This window comes from Zalophus californianus, chromosome 9, assembly GCF_009762305.2.
Source record: "Zalophus californianus isolate mZalCal1 chromosome 9, mZalCal1.pri.v2, whole genome shotgun sequence".
In the NCBI taxonomy this organism is placed as follows: Eukaryota; Metazoa; Chordata; class Mammalia; order Carnivora; family Otariidae; genus Zalophus; species Zalophus californianus.
This window is the reverse complement of record NC_045603.1, coordinates 133,265,410-133,286,515: the sequence shown is the minus strand read 5'-3', so window position 1 is coordinate 133,286,515 and position 21,106 is coordinate 133,265,410. Positions and strand designations below refer to the sequence as shown.

The 21,106-nt window shown below is 40.0% G+C and overlaps 1 protein-coding gene across 3 annotated transcripts; it reads left to right on the top strand.

Moving 5' to 3' along the window:
• The first annotated feature begins 22 nt into the window (after window positions 1-22).
• On the top strand, window positions 23-19,346 carry ATP5F1C (ATP synthase F1 subunit gamma). 3 transcript variants are annotated; one of them, XM_027593824.1, is made up of 10 exons: window positions 23-176; window positions 9,589-9,623; window positions 10,145-10,276; window positions 12,663-12,867; window positions 13,443-13,586; window positions 13,704-13,768; window positions 15,001-15,156; window positions 15,618-15,714; window positions 18,569-18,605; window positions 19,201-19,346. In XM_027593824.1, exons 1-9 carry the CDS (start codon window positions 121-123, stop codon window positions 18,573-18,575), a joined length of 897 nt encoding a protein of 298 aa, XP_027449625.1. In that variant the 5' UTR covers window positions 23-120; the 3' UTR covers window positions 18,576-18,605; window positions 19,201-19,346. The 3 variants fall into 3 exon arrangements, with proteins under 3 accessions (XP_027449625.1, XP_027449626.1, XP_027449627.1); XM_027593825.1 differs by lacking the exon at window positions 18,569-18,605; XM_027593826.1 differs by lacking the exons at window positions 18,569-18,605; window positions 19,201-19,346 and having other exon boundaries at window positions 15,618-15,718.
• The last annotated feature ends 1,760 nt before the right edge of the window (window positions 19,347-21,106 follow it).

Genomic DNA, 21,106 nt, shown 5'->3' with positions numbered 1-21,106 from the left:
TCCGTCTGGCGGGAGGAAGCGAGACTGAAGGAGAAAACTGGGTGGGAGGGCGCTTCGGGAAGGTCCCGCGCATGCGCGGCGAGGCCTGTCTGACCGACCTTCAGCCGGGCCGGTACCACCATGTTCTCTCGGGCGGGCGTCGCTGGGCTCTCGGCCTGCGCCGTGCAGCCGCAATGGTATGGCAGCTTGCGGAAGGAACGGGAGGGTTGCGAGGAATGGAGGAGTCCGGTTAGGGGGAAGAGGAAGCGAGTGGAGGCGAGTGGGACGAGACAGGGGTCGCAGGGCCTGCGAGGTCCCCAGTCCCTAGGAGGCCCCGGGAAGCCCAGATTGCAGGAAGCCCCTCCGATCGGGGAAGGGTGCGCGAGGGGGCTGCGGTGACAGCGAGGACTCGCGACGGCTCTTGAGGCGGGGCGGGGTGAGGACCACGGGGAGCGGTCCTCTTGGACCGCGGGGTTGAGACTTTAGTCTGAATTGATTTCAGGGCGGTCTGGGATTCACTCAACTAACACGTACTTACGGAGCCCCTGCTGCGTGCGGGCAGGTGAAGACCGAGGAGTCTTTCCCCGGGCCCACGGAGGGGGTGGGGAAGACCTGAGGCAAGGTCTAGGGTGTGCTTTCTGTCCTTGACGCCTTTGGAACCCTCTAGTGCTGGGCAGGGTTTGCACGGGCCAGGAGGAGCTGTTGGATTCAGCCAGGACGTGTATGTAGCGTGGGCTCTTCGCTGGGCACTGCTGAATAAAATAAGTGTCTTCGCGGGCTTATGGTCGTTCGGGTGCAAAAGGGACCTTAAAAATCCGTCTGGTGGCGATCGGAAGGGAAAGACACCCAGCCCTATCTTGAAACCATTATGTTGAAGCGGTAACCCTGCAAGGTCATGAAATTGTCCAAAGGTCCTGAGGAGGAGGAGGTAGATGGCTTTCAATCGCCATCTGTTAACTGCCGTGCAAGTTTAAGGAATTTAAACATAGGTTTCCGAAAAAAAATTGCACGTTAGAAGGCCACGCAATAGCCACATAAGCGTTGGTTTGTGGGTTGTACCATATAATAGGATGAAATGTCTTAAAGCTAGACAGTCTGGAAGAATTTCAGACGCGGTGCTAAGGGGATTATTGGCTAAAAGCTGAGTGTAGCAATTCTCCGGTTTTACAGTAAGGAAGAATTCTAACGAGCTGCAGCGCAAAACTAGATTTTCTGTCCTAATTTTCATGTGGAGGGACTAGAAAGCCTTAATGGAAATAGGTACATTTTTCATTAAGGAAAGAATTCATAACAATGGAGAGAAATTTTAGGGTAATGAGGCAATGAATCATGTGAATACCTACATAAAACTGTTGGTGGATTTGCCCGCAGAGTCAGATTTTTTTCTGATATTGGAAATGTGTGTTCATGGCAGTTAAGTCACGGGAGTTGGATTCTCAGTCATGTAGGTTGTTCCATTTGTTAATCACTCCAGCACACATTGCTTGGGTGCCTGCCCTGCACCAAGTTGGTACTATGGAAAGTACTAAAAAGTGGTGCTAAACAAATACATACGGTCTTAGCTTTATGGGACAGTTTCTGACATGCAGTGGCGCTCAGCAAACATCAGCTCTACTTCCCCTGTTGCGGTGCAGAAATGTCATCAGTATTTTTCACCTGAGGTAGTATCCGAATTCATCTTTAAGAAATGAGTTTCTGAAATGAGGACAAAATAAAAATTGGAGCAATTTTTAAAAAAACTTGTAAGGCAATTTGAAGATCTTATAATAAAGGATGGTTTTAAATAAGAGTCGTCTGACGGAACTGTTAGGCTCCTAAATTGGGACCTACATTGGCAGATACAGGTTGTAATCCGGACCTTAACCCGTTTAGAATGGGGTGTTGGTTTTAAATTGGTAGGTTATGAATATTCATCAAATATTAAGGGAAAGTATTTTCACATATTCCATTATTCTGGGTGCCCTTTTGCTTCCCATTCATAATTGCCTTTTAAATTCAGAAATGAAAACCATCTTAATGTTTCACACTCCCCAGAATTAATTTGGAAGGGGAGAAAAATAGCTTTGCCTTTACAGAACCATGAAGGGGCATTTTCTCCATTCTGTTTTGGTTATTGGAAGCTTTAAAAATGCAATTTGTTACTGTTACAGGTATTGTTTCAGGGAGGTTAGCTTACAAACATTAGCTAAATATTAGGCCTTGTTAAAATCTTAGTGAAATTATATTAGAGTTAGGATATCAGTAAAATACCCAAAATTTCGGGAAATTAAACTTGTTTTTAAGTAGCATGTAAGAAAATGGAAATAAGGAAGAGAAGTGTGATTTTTTTTCTTTCTGTCTTCAAATCAGGGGAAAATACACTTCTATTTCGTGTTCCCCATTCTCTAAAGTGGAACTGTTTTATGGTAGCATATCAGTAGCCATTAATTGAATTATATATGCTGAAAAGGAAGGGAGATGGCATTTCAGGAGACAGAAGGCAGATTACAGTCTGAGATTGAGGTGGCAGATATTTATTTACTTGTAAAAGTAAAAAGTGTGAGGCATCAGGGTATGTAGTGTAGGAGATCCACTCTGGAGCCAACTACCAGGATTTGAATCTTGACTGCCACTCACCTGGCTGTGTGAACCTGGACAAGTTACTCAGTGTCTCGGCCACCATTTCTTCATCTGTTAAATGGAGGTAATAATAGTGCACAGTTCATTGGCTTAGCATGAAGATTGAATGAGTTAGTATTTGTAAAGAACAGAGCGTGGTAGGAGAAATGCTGGTATGGATGCAGATATGTGAGTTGAAAACGACATTATGCAGTTGCTACATAAAACGTAATGTAAGAAGGTTTATTGTACTTGCCAAACAAGACTGTATCATGGGTGGTCGTGGGGGAAAAGTGCCAGGGAGTCATTTTTTGCCGGACAGGCAGGTGATGGACTTTCATACAATCATTTATTATTAGAATTAGACATACTTCATAATTCCCCCTAAGAGTTAGCTGATGCTGCTGCTTCCTTAATTTTTACATTTATACAGCATACATTTTAACATTCTTGCAAACTCTATAATTTCCTTAAGGAATCGTTCCCCTAGCAACCTTGCTGATTCCCTCCTCTACTACTACTCTTAGTTTTGCTAACAGTGCTGTATGATCATAGTAAATAATGGTAATCCACAGGGGCGCCTGGGTGGCTCAGTCGGTTAAGCATCTGCCCTTGGCTCAGGTCATGATCCCAGGGTCCTGGGATTGAGCCCCGAGTTGGGCTCCCTGCTCTGCGGAAAGACTGCTTCTCCCTCTGCCCCTCCCCCTGCTTTGTGTGCTCTCTCTCTCTCTCAAATAAATAAATAAAATCTTAAAAAAATTTTTTTTAATTTGATTTTTTAAACTTCAAATAGGAGCGCCTGGGTGGCTCAGTCTGTTGAGCATCTGCCTTTGGCTTGGTCATGATCCCAGGGTCCTGGGATCCAGCCCCGCATCAGACTCTGTTCAGTGGGGAATCTGCTTCTCCCTCTGCCGCTCCCCCCACTCATGCTCGCTTGCTTTCTCTCACAAAAAATAAATAAAATCTTAAAAAAAATAATAATGGCAATCCACAACCTCTGACTTTTCTATCCACTGTATCTGATATGTTTTAAGTTTCTCGATTAATCTCCCAAGGATTTCTCAGGATTTGAAGCAGTTTCCAGAACAAACAACTGATTCAAAACTTTATATTTTCATTTGCAAAAATTATATATTCAGTAGAGCAAGCTGCCCCTAAAGAGAGTTGGGATCAGCTTGTGGTTATTCTGTATGTACTCAGATTGTATTCAAAAATAACGTAGATGTCTTTAGAACTGAATGAAAGCTAAACATGAGAGCACTGCAAAATAGGAAACTAGGGCATGCCACAGCATAAAGAATCACAAAAGATCCTACCTCTTCATACCTCTCACTTGGGATACTTGTGGAAACCAAAACATCTGTGTTCATCCAAATGTGGCATGCAATTCAGATTTATTCCCTGATATTCTCTGACTAGAAACTTACGTCTGCTAAATTGGAGTATCTGCCTAAATCCATAATGTCCAAATGTCACTCCTTATAGTCCATACATTTAGATTGGTTGAGGTGAAAAAGATATTACAAAAAAAAAAAGACCAACAAATGATGTTATTTTCCAAGCGCCATTATGAACAGATGTTAATGGAATGGTCAGTATGTCAGGTAAGTGCTCTGAAACAGCGGAGCTTGTCAGTTTTTGACAACTTCTATCTTATCCGTTAGTGGATCCATTCTTATAACTGAGTCTAACGTTTTTCATGTAGTCTCCCTCCTCTTCTCTATATTTCTTTGTCTATGACTGCATGACAGCAGTAGTAAGTCAGATTTTGGGGCACCTGGGTGGCTCAGTCGGGTAAGCGTCTGCCTTTGGCTCGGGACACGATCCCAGGGCCCTGTGATCGAGCCCCAGATCGGGCTCCCTGCTCAGTGGGGAGTGTGCTTCTCCCTCTCCCTCCGCCCCCCATTTGTGCTTGCTCTGTCTCTCTCTCTCAAACGAATAAAATCTTTAAAAAAGAGCGAGAGAAAGGTTGTTAAAAATACAGGTTTTGGTTATGACCTTTTCAGACTTTTTATGCACATAAATACATATAATCACAAAAATGGGATCATAAAACATAATTTTATTATATCCTTTTCTGGAGGTATTGTGAAGTGGCTTTATTTTTTAGTACAGTTTCAGATTTCTAGAAAGTTGAGTACAGAGAGTTCCAGATACCCACATCCCACTCTGGACACTTTCTCCACTTAACCACATCTGGCATTGGTGTGGTGTATATACTACAATTAATGAAACAATATTGATATATTATTAAGGTGCATGGCTTCATTAAGGTCATTCTTTTTGTTGTGTATTCTGTAGGTTTTGACAAATACATAATGACATGTATCTACCGTTACAGAATAGTTTCATTGCCCTAAAAATCTTTACCCGGAATCCTAGCAACCACTGATCTTACTCTTGCTGTAGTTTTGTCTTTTCTGGAATGTCAGATAGTTGGAATCAGACAGTATATAACCATTTCAGATTGGCTTCTTAGCAGTATGCAGTTAAGGTTCCTCCATATCTTCCGTGACTTGATAGCTCATTTATTTTTATTGCTAGATAACTCCATTGTATGGATATACACGTTTGTTTTTCCATTCATTCACATATTGGAAGACATATTGGTTGCCTCCAATTTTTGGCGATTGTGAATAAAACTATAAACATTCGTGTGCAGGTTTTTGTGTAGACATAAGTTTTCAGCTCAATTGGGTAAATACCTAGAAGCATGATTGCTGTACCATATGTTAAGACTGTTTCCATTTTTAAGAAACTGTCAAACCATCTTCCGAAGTAGCTGTACCATTTTGTAGTCCCACCAGCAATCAGTGAGAGTTCCTGTTGTTCCACATCCTTGCCATCATTTAGAGTTGTTATTTTTAAAAAAATTTAGCCGTTCTTGGGGCACCTGGGTGGCTCAGTCAGTTAAGCATCTGATCTCTTGGTTTCAGCTCAGGTCATGATCTCAGGGTTGTGGGATCAAGCCCTGAGACAGCTCCATGCTGGACGTGGAGCCTGCTTAAGATTCGCTCTCGCTCTCTGCCTCCCTCTCTCTCAAAAAAAAAAAAAAAACCATTCTTACAGGTGTGAAGTGGTATTTCATTGTTTTAATTTGCAATTCCCTAATGACATGGTACTGAGCACCTTCTTTATGCTTATTTGCCATCTGTTTATCTTCCTTAGTGAGGCTTATGTTTAGATCTTTTGTTCATTTTTTATTTGGGTGGTTTGTTTCCTTACCGAGTTTTTAAGAGTTCTTCGTATATTTTAGATAACAGTCCTTTATCAGATAGGTGTTTTGTAAACATTGTGTGGCTTGGATTTTCCTTCTCTTAATAGTGTCTTTTACAGAGCATAAGTTTTTAATAAAGTCCAGCTTAATCATTTTTTTCTTTCATGGATCATGCTTTTCATGTTTATCTAAAAACTTAAGAGCCATACCCAAGGCACCTAGATTTTCTCCTGTGATGTCTTATAGAAGTTTTATAGTTTTGTGTTTTACACTTAAGATCTATGATTCATTTCAAGTTAATTTTTGTGAAAGGTGTAGGATTATTACCTAGATTAATATTTTTCCATATGGATGTCCAGTGTTCAGCACCACTTGTAGAAAAGTGTATCCTTTTGCCATTTAATTACCTTTGCTGCGGTATCAAACGTGAATCAGTTGACTGTATTTGTGTGGGTCTGTTTCTGGATTCTCTATTCCTTATGCCGTGTGTTTCCCTGATTTACTCATTCTGTAACTGGAAGCTGGTATCTCCCACTCCCCTTCACCCATTTTGCCCATCCCCCCCACCCCTCTCACCCTGGCAACCCTCAGTTTGTTCTCTGTGTTTGTAGGTCTCATTCTACTTTTTGTTTGTATTTTCATTTGTTTTTGTTGTTGTTCTTGACTTCACTTATGAGTGAAATTCTGGGTTCTCTTCCAGTGACCTACTTGCCCATTCTTTCACCAATACCATATTGTCTTGATTACCAGATTTTTATAGTAAGTCTTGAAATCAGGCAGTGTCGGTTCTCTGGCTTTGTTCTTCAATATTGTGTTGGCTATTCTGGGTGTTTGGCTTTTCCATATAAATGTTAAAATCAGTTTATTGATATATATAAAACAACTTGCTGAGGTTTTGTCTAAAATTGTATTGATCAAGTTGGGAAGAATTGATATTTTAGTAACATTGAATCGTCCTATTCATGAGTATGGAATCCCTCTCCATTTATTTAGATCTTTCATCAGTTTTGTTGTTCTCTTGTGGCATATTTTGTTAGATTTATATGTAGTCTTTTTCTATGTGTTTTTTAATTGTGGTAAAATATACATAACAAATTTACTATCTTAACCATTTTTTTAAGATTTATTTCTATTTATATGTTATATATATTATTATGTATATTATATTTATAGATTTTATTTGAGAGAGAGAGAGAGCACCAGCTGGGGAGAGGGAGAAGCAGACTCCCTGCTGAGCAGGGGCACCCAGCCCCCCACCTCGGAGCTCCATCCTGGGATCTTGATCTGAGCTGAAGGCAGATGCTTAACCGACTGAGCCACCCAGGCGCCCCCATCTTAACCATTTTTAAATCTACAATTCTATGATACTGTTTTTCTTTTTTTTAATATGCTATTTTTCTAACTTGAAATTCCCAATTGTTCATAGCTGATAAAAAGAAAGCAGTTGACTTTTGTATATATTGACCTTGTACTGTGCAACCTTACTATACTTGGTTCCAGTTTTTTTGCCAATTCTTTGGGATTTTTCTACATGGACAGTTGTGTCATTTATGAACAAAGGTAGTTTTACTGTTTCTTCCTTTCCAGTCTGTATACCTTTTATTTTCTGTTCTGTCTTATTGCATTAGCTAGGACTCCTGGTACAATGTTGAAGAGGGGCGAGGAGAGAGAACATCCTGCCTTAGTCCCTGCCTTAGGGGGAAACTCCTAGTTTCTCATCATTAAACCACAGGGGTTTGGGGTAGATGTTCTTCATCAGGTTCAGGAAGTTCTCGGTTCATAATTTGCTGAGGGTTTTATTTTTGCTGTTAATGGGCATTAGATTTTGTCAAAAAATTTTTCTGCATTTATTGGCCATATGATTTTTCTTCTTTAACCTGTGGGTGTGATGGATTATATTATTTGATTTTTAAATGATGACCCCGCCTTGCATACCTGGAATAAGTCTCACTTGGTTGTGGTCTAAAATTTATTTTAATATATTGTTGGATTCGTATGGTGATTAACATAACAATAAAAAATTATTTAAAAATATATTGTTGGATTCAATTTGCTAATCTTTTGTTGAGGAATTCTGCGTCTATGTTCATGAGAGAGAATGTCCTTTAATTTTCATTTCTTACAATGATTTTATCCGGTTTTGATATTGGGGTAATGCTAGCCTCATAAAATTAGGAAATGTTCCCTCAGCTTCTAATTCTACTTCCCTATTTTGGCACCAACGTCCATGTTCCATGAGTTAAAGATCTGTATCTCAGGGCTCAAAAATCTCACGTTTCCCAAGCCCATTGGACATTTCCACCTTGTCCCATGGTCTTTATGTCGTATTCATTAAAATTCATTATCTCTAGAGATCATCCCCATTCAGTTTTTCTTCCTTGGTTAATGACACTATCCACTCAGGTCATTAAATGGGAAATCATTCTTACTGGTTTCCTTTTCACTCTTGAGAACTTGATCATAAATCTAGTCTTCCTGTTGCTTTGCCAACATGTTAGTTCACATTCTTGCCTTCTCCAGTCTGGAAACTGCAGCAGCCCCATGCAGTCCCCATGTCATCAATATTCCAACATCATTTTGTGTTTTTCACTGACATCTGAGGTACCCTACTGAAAAACTAAACTGTTATGGGCTTATAAATATTCATGGTTTCCCTACTACCTATAAAATAAAATTTAAATTAACCCAACCTATGTCTCCAGCTTCAAAACTACATCCTGTTTGGGAATGTCCTCCTCAGGCCTTCTTTCTTTATGCACAAATTCATAGATTCTTCAGTTCTCCCATAGAGCTTTCTGAGCCAACACGGACACTTTGTAGAGATTTAAGGCCTAACAGATAATTTCTATTTGATAGCATGTTGTCTTCCTTAGTAGGGTGGCAATCCTCTCATATTTATCTTTCATAAACGTAGCTTTCATAAATATAGATGTGTGTGTATATTTAACATACATTTAAGTCAAATCATTTTTACTTTTATGCATTAGCACTGTAATCGTAAAGACTAGAAAAGTATTTAATGTACATTTTATGTAAATCTTAAGTTTTTATGAATCTTTTTTATGAGATAATACTATGCTTCTTATGGTCACCATGCCCGGGAGCATAATAGATGCTTAGTACATTTTTCTTTTTTATTTGAGAGAAAGAGAGAGCATGAGCAGGGAGGAGAGGGAGAAGCAGGCTCCCCGCTGAGCAGGGAGCCCGACACAAGATTCAATCCCAGGACACTGAGATCATGACCTGTGCTGAGGGCAGACGCTTAACCGACTGAGCCACCCAGGCGCCCCTGCTTAGTACATTTTTATTGAGTTGAAGAAGAACTAGTTTAAATAAACTGTAGTTTCACACATGTGGTCATGTTAGAATATATCATTGATCCTAAGTGTTCAGTGACCTAAGGAAGCCAAGGTAGCTTTTTATAGGTGGCTGACCTTGGCTTTAAGTATACTTGGGGTAGCCTAACAATGGGAAGGACGTTTCTGTCATGGAAACTGTACAGGCAGAGGCATGAAGGTGGGACTAGAGGGCATGTGTGATCTCCATCGTGACTGTGGAAGGTCTGTGCTGTTAGGGCAGATGAAATGAGGCCTTTGGTAGTAAGGTTTGGTATCAGTATTAGGGGATTAAATATGTGTGTGTGTGTGTGTGTATAAATATCTGTCTATCAGAGTCCTATATTTAATAGATTGTTTTTATGGGGCATTCTTTTAATTTATTAAATTTGATGGTTTTTCTTGTATCAGGGGCTATTTTTCAGAAAACTAAAATATTTTTAAAATCTTTATTTTCAGGATCCAGGTTCGAAATATGGCAACTTTAAAAGATAGTAAGTACTTTATCTCAATATGTGAATTAAGAAAAGCTAAATTTTGACAAATAGAAATAAAAATATGCTGCTTTAGCCCACTGTATATTTGAAAGAAATTGACAAAATATTCTAGGTCATATGTGTGTGATGTTGAACTGGTTTTGGAAAAGACCAGTGTGAGGCAACACACAGTGGTTCTGATTCTGTTGTCTGTACCATGACAGTGATATGAGTAGAAAAAGCTATTTAAATGTTTTAAATGTGTGCCGCCCTGTTCTGCAGCCATCCTATCCTGTCTAAGTGGCAGCTGGGTTTGACTTTCTGTTAGCTTTCCCATGGCCTCCTTGCCTGTCTGAGCAGCGGCTGGCTTTCACCTTTGCTCAGTACTCGTTCTAACTTCCAAGCCTCCGTTGGCATTATGCTGTTAATCGATGGTCTAAGTGCTGCTTATTCTACCTCACAGTTTAGAAAGCTTTTGCGATAAATTCACAAGTGAAATGGTAACTCCATTATCATAACACAGTACTTCTGTTTTTCAGTTACCAGGCGACTAAAGTCAATCAAAAACATCCAGAAAATCACCAAGTCTATGAAAATGGTAGCGGCAGCAAAATATGCCCGAGCTGAGAGGGAGCTGAAACCAGCTCGAGTATATGGGACAGGATCTTTGGGTAAGTGAAGGGTATAATTTACAAATTATGAAGAACTGTTTAACAAAGATCACCACTGATGACTTTTATTTGGTGCTTGGTGACAACAGGTCTAGTCTGAGTGTTTGGCATTCCTCGTTTTTCACAGCAATCCTACAAGGGTCAGAACTGCTAGAGTCCCTGCTTTACAGATGAGAAACACTAAAATCAAGTACCTTGCCCAAGGTCACAAACTTAGGTGGTTTGGCATCAAAGCCTGCCTGTTAACCGTTGTATGTGACTCTGTGAATATTGAAAATACTTGGAAAATTTTCCCAGATTATTAACTGTATATTCAAAAGAACTTAGAAATACAGTGCATTCAACACAGGTGCTTGACGTCGTCCTGTGATGCTGTGATGTGCTGGTTTAAGACTGCAGGGTGCAGAATACCCTGCAGTGGAGTTGACTGAGCAGGCATGGACAGGACTCACGAGTACTTGAGTGGAATGTTTAAACTCAACCATAAAGAAGGCAAGTTTTGCTTATTAACTTTGCGTGAGAAAATGATAGAGCAGCAGGCCTTGGTGGAAATGAGCCCTCGCTCTAAAAATGCCACATTGAGTTTTATGTAACAGGTACAGAGGACAGTTGGTAGGTTAGCCTTCAGCGATCCTTACCAACTCCAGCCCTTTGCTCTCACGAGTCCCATCCGCTGCACAATAAATCCTAAGCACCTTGGTGGCTCAGCAAAGTTTGGTTGATAGGTTACCTATTTATATGAAAAGGGAAAGTTATTTCAATATTCACCTTTTTTGCTGCTATGAATAAGTATAATAAATTTGTTTCCCTCCACAGTCCATAATCACAAAATTATCTCATGAAGAAACTGGCTTAGATGTCTGATTAGAGTATTTGTGGTAAAATATTAAAAATTCAAGCCAAGGCTGCCAGTCAGTCCTGAAGTCCTTCAAACCAAATACTACCTGCTAGATATTAAGTGGCTAATGATTTTAAATATTTAAATTAGAAAATTTTAACAGGCATTTTACGCTGTACAATATGAAACATAAAAAGAGACTTAAATATTCTCCCCATTCCCCTGAACTTTGGAGTTGAGTATTTACTTCTCTCTGCTTTTGGTTTGTTTGTTTCAAAATTTTATTTAAATTCTAGTTGGGGTCACCTGGGTGGCTCATTTGGTTAAGTGTTCAACTCTTGATCTCAGCTCAGGCCTTGCTCTCGGTGGTGAGTTCAAGCCCTGCATTGGGCTCCATGCCCAGGGTGGAGCCTCCTTTAAAAAGAAAAAAAAAATTATCTAGTTAGTTAACATATAGTGTAACATTGGTTTCAGGAGTCGAACTTAGTGATTCATCACTTATATACAACTCCCAGTGCTCATCACAATAAGTGCCCTCCTTAATGCTCATCACCCCACTTCTCTGCTTTTTATGGAGGGTCCTTAGGTTTTGGCGTTTGAGAATCCCTGCTCTATAATGAAAAGGTAATAGCAGGAATTTTGTTGAAATGGGTGAATGTGGTGGCTGTGAAGATGCACCTTGCACCTGCAGGGGCACCAGCTGCTGGAATTCACCCAGCGTTTACACCCAGGCCATCCTTTCCACGGGCCATGCCTAGCCAGCACCTGAGCAGGCAGGATACTTGAGCAAGCACGTTCTTGGGAGACTTGCAGCCTCCCCAGTGGTCTTGCTGAACTTCCCCTAAACTGCACAGTGGTCCAGGAAGCTGCCACCCAACCTCTCTTCCCTCTTTCCCGCAGGTCAGACCTGCATCATGATGTGATGACCCTTCTGATTCCTTCCTGCCTTCTCCCACAGCCATTTCTTCTGTTTCCCCAGTAAAATCTGTGCATATTTCATCCCAGTTAATCTCCTCTTGGCTTCTGCTGCTGACAAGGCTAGACCAACCCAGGGAGGTGGTTAAAGCAATCCCCATAATAAAAATGGCATCTGCTATTTTAATGCCAACAGTTTTTATAAGAGCTTGATATGCAGATTATATGAGCAGGTCAGTAAATATTTGCTTCTTATTTTTTGCTTATATACTGAAGATTTGCATCCTTCCCAAGTCTGGTATCTAGATAAGTTGGTACTCTGTAATTCAGGCCTCCTTATAAATTCCTTAATTGTACTAGAGATTTCTTTAAGTCAACATTTGAGGTAAATTGACCATTAATTGGCCCTTGGAGCCTTTGTCACATAGAGAATTAAACCTTTATGGTTTTCAACCTGATTGTAAATGGAATAAGTACACAGACAGTTTTGATTATATCAGATGTCACCTAAATTTAAATGCATCATTTTGAAAACAGCCAACTCTTTCAGCTCTTTTGTAAATTGGGGATCTTTGCTTTATTTCGTATATGTTATATATTTTTAAATTCTTGCTTTTTTTGTTTGTATTTAAGCTCTGTATGAAAAAGCTGACATTAAGGTGCCTGAAGACAAGAAGAAACACCTTCTTATTGGTGTGTCCTCAGATCGAGGGCTCTGTGGTGCTATTCATTCCTCGGTTGCTAAACAGATGAAAAGTGAGGTGGCCACGCTCACAGCAGCTGGGAAAGAAGTCATGCTTGTTGGAATTGGTGATAAAATCAGGGGTATACTTCATAGGTAATTTAAATAGATACTGTTTATGTGTAAATGGGTGCAAGCATGAATAAGTGGGAGTATCTTTGATAGTTTATTTCAGCAAGGTGTCTTTTTTTGGTTACCTGTTTTTATACCCATAGAGAGGGTTTTGTTTTGTTTTTGTTTTTTTAGGACTATCAGAATATATAGATTTCTTCTGTTTTTTACTTGTGTTTCTCCTTCATCCAACCCGTGAGTGGAACACAATAGGAATATCAAAAGCTAGTTGCCATTTTAAACAAATAGGGACTCTGAAGAGCTAGCACAGCCGGAAATGTCAGAAGTGAGCAGCAGTTAATTGAGATGGGAGGAAGAGAAGCCAAGGCGTAGAGAAACACAGCACAAGACAGGCCCGATTATTAGTCCTTAGTTCTTGGCAGCCACTAAATAATCATAATAATGGATGGAATAACTCCAGTGAACACTCCCCTGCTCTCCCACCCCAAAAAAAACTTGATCCAAAGTGATCCAAAGTGATAATACTTTCCCTTGTTCCCTGTGTTATTTCGGCAGAAGTATTCCTTTAAACTACTCTGTGTGATCTGATTCTCTTGTAGGACTCACTCTGACCAGTTTCTGGTGTCCTTCAAAGAAGTGGGAAGAAAACCTCCTACTTTTGGGGATGCGTCCGTCATTGCCCTTGAACTACTAAATTCCGGATATGAATTTGATGAAGGGTCTATCATCTTTAATCGGTTCAGGCAAGAAAAATTTAGAAATCGAAGCTTTTTCATGCTTGTGTTCATCCTTCAAAATAAGTAAATGCTTACTTAACAGTTTATTATTCTGAGATTGACATTTGCTCTTATAATTTCTAGGTCTGTCATCTCCTACAAGACAGAAGAAAAGCCCATCTTTTCCCTTGAAACCGTTGCAAGTGCTGGTAAGTAGTTTTTGCAGGAAAAGTATTTTTCTGTGTAGAAAGCAGAGGTTTATGCCTTTGGGAAAATAGCGTTTGTCAGGATGGTCTGTTTCGGCAGTAACAGAACCGTGTTGGGCTCTATCACCATCTGTCAGTGGCTTCCATGATCTCTTGATCCATTCATTAATGACTCTTACTCCATTCCTTCATTAATAGAACATAAATAAATAAATGATTAGATGTGTTTTCTGTTACCAAAGATTGAAGAGCCTAGCTGGAATTGGCTTTGCAGTCTCTGTCTGGGAACTCTCCTGAAGCACAGTATATTCAGCAGCTCTGGAGTCGTGACGTGAACAGTCCTCACAACTAATTTGCGTTGACCCACTCAGTTCTCTTGTCTTACTGTTTGAGTAACGTCATCATTGCTCAGGGTAGCATCCTAGAAATAATATTCTGGAACCGATTTTATTTTCCTGAGGCATTTTCCCCTTCTGTACATAGTATTTCATGTATTAAGATGTATACTTTTTTAACATTTTAATGTCTCTGAAGTTGGGATGTCTCTGCCAGTCAGTGGCATGCCATTTTTAATTGTTGTTATTTTCTTTCTTAATGGTCTAAGATCGGGGTTATCATCCATAGCATTTTAAGTTTGATGAAGTACAGTACTTTAGCACTTACCCTAATAGATGAAGGTTGAAGTGTGCCACTAAACTTCTGCACTGTAATCAAGATGTAAGTTGGTCTCTGATTCCTGCCGCCCCTCTTCTGTATTCCATTTCCCTCATTTTCCTGATGGACACCTGCAGATTTCTCCAATAATCAAATGGCTAATCTGGGATTTTTGTATTCCACTAAACGAGTTTCAGTTTTTTCATTCATTCTTTTATTTTTTAAAAAAATATTTATTGAGTATTTGCTGACATTGTGCCAGGCACTCTGTTTGATGCTATCCAGAGGACTTCATGACCATGAAATGCAGAGAAGTTATTTTAATTGTTGGCTTCTTAGGTTTTAGTAAGTTAAGCATTTGCAGTAGAATATCAGATGCTTTGTTTACACATTATATTTTGCTGAAAATCTATAATCTATAGTGTGGAAATAGATGAAACTTTCAGAACTGAGTGTTTTCACCTATCTTCCATTGCCTTCTGCTCTGTAATTATTAAGGGTTTTTATACAGCTAAGCTGTTTTGATTAAATCCCTCTTCGCAGTCTGTAACTTCAAAGAAATTTATGACTTGTTCTTTCAGAGAGCATGAGTATCTATGATGATATTGATGCTGACGTGCTGCAGAATTACCAAGAATACAATTTGGCCAACATCATCTACTATTCTCTAAAGGAATCCACCACAAGTGAGCAAAGTGCCAGGATGACGGCCATGGACAACGCTAGCAAGAACGCTTGTAAGCACGCAGTGGATCTCTTCTGAAAGCATATTCTCTTGCTGAGAGTAGCGTGAGGACCTTTCCATCAAAAACATTACTGTCCCTTGAGTAGACCAGGAAACAGGAGAGCAAGGATCTAGTCCCAGGCTCTTGCCACTGATTCTGTGACATTTTTGACCAATGACCATCTCTTTCCTTGAATTTTTCCATCTCAAAAGACAGACAAATAATCATCTCTGCCTTTAAGGAAGTATATCTCACTTGGTAGGCAGTAAATTTGCAAGTATTTTGAAAAGGTATCTACGGAAGAGGTAAAAATATCTTTGTGAAATTTTTTGAGAGGCCAGGTTTGGTACGCAAAAAGACATAAAAATTCTTATTTTTAAATTAAGCAACATACATCTCTGAATACATTAAGGAACGAGTTATTCTTTCGTAGTGTTAGATTGTGTTGTCTAATCCCTTTGCTTTGTTTGTAGCCGAGATGATTGACAAACTGACCTTGACGTTCAACCGCACCCGCCAGGCTGTCATCACGAAGGAGTTGATTGAAATCATTTCCGGTGCAGCAGCTCTGTAAGTAGCTGCAGATTGCCTTCAGACACTTTTCCTCCTCTCTTCCGTGTCTGCTGGCTTAACGTTACGATGTTTAAGTTTCAGTTTTGTTTTGCTTAAGGTAAAATGATCTATTGCCTAACCTTGTAATCTACCTTAAGCATATAAAGATTTGGTGAAAATGAGATCTCTGGTTTCTTCTGCTTGTTTCAAGCTGAAACTTTTGGGCTTAGTTTCTTCTTTTAGGAATCAGTATATTGATAACTCTCACTTTCCTAAAGCATTAGGAATAAGGATGTAAATAATTCAGTATCATTTATAAAATCTGTCTTTGGAACTTAAAACATTACAAACCAAGCTTTCCAACTATAGGCCTGGTTTTGGGTTTGGTTTCACTTAAATCTTGGGTTTTTTGGTAAATCTTGGTCAAAATTGGTTCTTTACTTACTAAATTTTCTATGTTAGTACCATATGATAATGTACCATTTTCCTCAAGAAAATTTCTTGGTTGTCTAGAAATGTTAAGGTTTATGAAACCAGGGTTGAGAAAATGGGGAGTCTATTTTTAAAATGACTAAATTGAACCCCCACCGTGTGTCAAGTTCAGTGCTAGGAAGTGTCAAAGGATGTGATCAAGGCTTTGCTGTTGTAACAGGATAACAAAAACATGCAGGTAATTGTGATGAGAGGTAAATGTATAGTAAGTTATCTTTGACTCTTCTTTCTCACCTCCTCCTAATTGGTCACTAAGTTCTGTAGATTTTACCTTGTAAATGTCCCTTGACTCTTTCCCCTTTATGCCCCCCACCTAATGCAGATCCTTGTCATTTCTCTCCTGAATTAATAAGGGTATCAAGTGCCCCTTATGTGTCAGACGCTGTGCTAGACACTGCAGATGTAGTGGGGACAGTATTTGCCCTCAGAGAGCTCACAGCCTCCACAGGGAAACTCTTTTCCTCTTTTCTAATTATCTTAGAAATTGCAGGAGAAAAGAGGGTCAGCGACTGTGGCTCAGAGCCAAGAGGGGTTTTGACATTTTGAAAGGGTTAGTTTGTTTAAAAAAAGAGACAGTATCTGGCTGAAAAAGCCTACCATATTTACCGTCTGGCCTTGCAACAGGCTGTTATAAGGAAAAGAATAGAATCCATTCTCTTACATAATCATCCTGCAGAACACCTTAGCTTGAGATAATGTGATCCTGTGTTTTCTGGCCACCAACACTCTCTAATCTAGTCTTAACCACCACCATGTCTCACTTCCCTTGAACTTCAGCCTCATTGATGTACTTCAGTTCTACAAAGATGTCATGTGCTTTTGCCTGAAATGCCATTCTTTTCTTCCTCTTGCACCCTGGATTCTTCATCTGATAGACAGACTTCCATTTCTCTCTCTCCTGAATTGAGAGAAGCCTTTCTTCCAGGAAGCCCTCCTTCAACATTCGGGTGGAGCACCCTTTAGCATCCTGTGCTTTCCCCTTTTCAGCATTTACACTATTTTATTAGGAATTGCCTCTTTATTTGCCTGTACTCCTGTGGCTTGGGAGGGACTGTGTCTTACTTTTGTAGCCCTACCACCTGGCACATACTTCCTCAGTAAATACTTGTTGAGCAAATGAGTGATGTGCCCTAAGAAGTGGAAATTCAGAAGAGGGAGAGATAACATTTCAGTGGGTATATGAAAATGTAGATCCATGTTTGAGAATCAGGGATAGATAGGTTCGTCACTAAGCTGAAATTTAAATTGGGTATTAAGTATTCCTTAAATACTTAAGGAAGTATTATCTCCCCAGGATAGAAACTGGGCAGAATGCCAAAGAGACACATAAAACTGATGGAGACCATTATATAAGTTGTCAGTCAGATCCATCAGCTTTGCTAGCCCAGGTGTCCTTGTCTTAGTTTGCTTTCCAAGCATGACTTTGTTAAGACTAACCCATCTCTCAGTCTAGTCGCTAATGTTGTGTTAGCATCAGAGTACAGTGCAATGATGAATGGCCCTGCCACTTACTAGGATGATAAACTTGGCTGTGATACTCTTTCTGTGACTCAGTTTTGTCCTATAACACGGGGGCCAAGGCGAGGATTACATAAGCATATTATTCATTCTCTTCCTTGCTGTGTGTCCTACTGCTAATGCTAAGCTGTTTTCTTCTTGGCTGGTAAGTGGGAGGAGGCCTGTGGGAGAGAGCTGCATTCCGAAGCTTCTAGGGACTGTGATCCAGGGAACCAAGGATCCTGTTTTGCTCTTGAAAAAGGAATGCTGGGAATAAAAATGTGAGGAGACAGCATCTGCAGTATTGAGGACTGCCCTCTTCCTTGACTAGAAATGTGGGAAACCTGGCTAAAAAGGAGCAAAACAGGGGAAATGAGGAGAGGGAGATTGCGACATAAAAACTGAGAATCAGAAATTGACTATTAAATTTTGGCTCTCTAGAAAAGTAGTCTAAATCCTTTATTAAGGGTTGGCCGTGCAGTCCAAGCTTGGAGTGTTTATATGAATGGATTGCATGCTCTGTAACCTATCAATTATTCTGGTTAAAACTTTACTATTTAATACAAACACATTTGACTCCTTAGTAACACATTGTGTGCTATTTATGCGAAAGTAGTGGCTTCAATTACACTTACGTAGTCTTGCCTTCTTGCATCAACATGGTTTTGATGTTGATACTGTTCCAACCAGAACGAAATTAGTAACTTTTTATAACAGTCATCGAATCTGTTTTAAAGGAATAGCTTGGTAACTAATTTACATGATGTCCTCAAGATACCTAGTGCGGAAACGGATGTTTTTAGTTGGAAATGATACCTGATTAACTAGCATGGATTGCTTCTTGACTGGCTTGTTTTGTCTTTTTTTCTAACATAATAACCAGGGATTAATGAAAACCAAGTTTCATCCTCAGACAAGAGGTAAAGTGGCAATATTTCACGCTCTCTCCCCAAACCCCACCAGAAAGAAATCCAGCTAGATACGATTGACGCTGATTAAGCAACAGTGAAACAGATTCTCTAAGATTCAGATTTTGGCCCATTTATAGTAGCTGCCAGCTTGTGGTAGCATATGGGTAATGCCGGGGGCTTTTTTTTTTTTTTTTTTTTTTTTGATTTATCAAATAAACTTTACGGATAGAGAATTAGCATTATTTTGAAATATTAAATATAGAGTGGTGGTTCTCAAACTTGATGGTCTCAGGACCCCTCATGTCTGACATAATAGAAGAGAGTTAGATTCTCATCTGTCCTGATAGTACATGTCATGTAGCCTCTGGAAAATGCTACCATATACTCTTGAGAATGACTAAAACAGGCAAATAAGAAAATAGTTTTGCCTTCATGGACCCCGTGGAAAAGTCCCTAGACCAAAATTTGAGAACAGCTAGTATATGGTAACATTTTATTGTGTAAAGTCAGTTCTTTAAACCCCACTTAAATAGGTATTGTCTCTTGACATCATTATTTTTCCCTCCAAAACTGACTTTTATTTGTTCTGTACTTTGTTTTTCAGATAAAGAAGGAAAATTCAGCCAGCTGATTTTATTTTTAGCTTACTGCTGACCTTGTCAGAAGAAATTGTTGGTCCATTGTTTAAACTACTAAAGACAGCAAGATGTTTGTAAATTATCTTACAATAAACAACTTACTGAAAGAAAATCACCGTTTTTTCTTATTATATAGGAACAGTAGTTAATAGTTTTCAAAATGGGATGTTAAAAGTACTTAAAAATATTGACCTGCTACTGCTAAAATTTTTTGGTAAGAAGATAATCTAAGAGCCTCTGCTGATTTGGGGTTGGGGGGAAGGAAGAGGCAGCAGGCCACAAGCCAGCCCAGGCTTTCATTCTTCTGCTCTTTCAAAAAGAACATCCAACAAAGTGAAGTAAAAATGCTACTGGAGTCATTTGCTCTTTCTCATCTATGGGATATAGAATTCCAGGCATATACTTACTTTAAATTTTAAATATTAGGGCACCTGGGTGGCTCAGTTGGGTAAGTGACTGCCTTCAGCTCAGGTCATGATCTCAGGGTCCTGGGACCGAGCCCCCTGTTGGGCTCTCTGCTCAGTGGGAGTCTGCTTCTCCCTCTCTCTGATCTCTCTCACACTCGCTCTCTCAAATAAATAAATAAAATTTTCAATAAATAAATAAAATTTAAATATCTTTAACAAGCACTGAGAAATCTTTCAGTATGATAATTCATTCCATATTCACGTTTAGATAACCATTAAGATTGGATGCCTAACCTGATTATGCACAAGTTGGCTGTGCCAAAATGTCAGGGTTTTCCTATTTGTTTAAAATAGGGAAATTACTTTTTAATTACAAAAGTAATACATAAATCACAAAAAGAACTATTAAAAAAATAATCTATAAACATATAGGGGCGCCTGAGTGGCTCAGTCATTGAGCATCTGCCTTCAGCTCAGGTCATGATCCCGGGGTCCTGGGATCGAGCCCCGCATCGGGCTCCCTGCTCCGCGGGAGGACTGCCTCTCCCTCTCCCACTCCCCCTGCTTGTGTTCCCTCTCTCACCGTCTTGCTGTCAAAAAAAATTTTTTAAGTATATATATATATATATATATATATGTTATATACCCATTCTCACTTAACAATTTGTATGCTGCTCTTGCCTTTTAAAAACCATTAAATAAGTACATCTATTTAGAAAGATTTCTTCAAATGCTTTATTATTTTGCCAACTATTTTCACAAAAATGAAAATGGTAATATAAAAATTGATGAGCAACCACAAGCCTGTAAGGAGCAGTACCTGCCTTATAAGAAGGCTGCGGAAGAGACACTGAACAGCACCCAGGGTCCTTCTCTAGCTTCCCTGAGCCTTTACAAGAGTCACTTGGGTGGATGAATGAGGCTGAGGCGTCGGGCAGACACGTACGTGAGCTCAAACTACCAGATCCCCTTCAGGAACGTTGGCGAGGAATGGGGCGAGGTGGCGTTTTTTATCTTGCTTCAAACATGTTGGCCCATCTCCAGTTTTGAGGACAATAGAACGCTTCTGTGAGGGTGAACTACATATTCTAGATAACACAGCAGGAAGAAAAGCAGGAATGTAAGCACATCGTCGAGTAAAAAATCTGTCAGGCTCAACATGACAGACTCAGAGGTTCAGAAGAGGGGACAACAGTTGTGGGGGCCTCGTGGTGCCAGCCCTCCGTTTGTCTCTGGAGTATGGACGTTCTGGTCTATCAGTGGTCCTACGTCAGGTGCCTCGCTCTGCCGGGTTGGCGCTCACTTCCCGTGTCACACTTTTCCCTCTCTGATGTTTGGGTGGTGTACATCTTCCACGTAAATAGGTAAACCTTTTGGGTGCCTGGGTGGCTCAGTTGGTTAAGCAACTGCCTTCGGCTCAGGTCATGATCCTGGAGTCCCGGGATCGAGTCCCGCATCGGGCTCC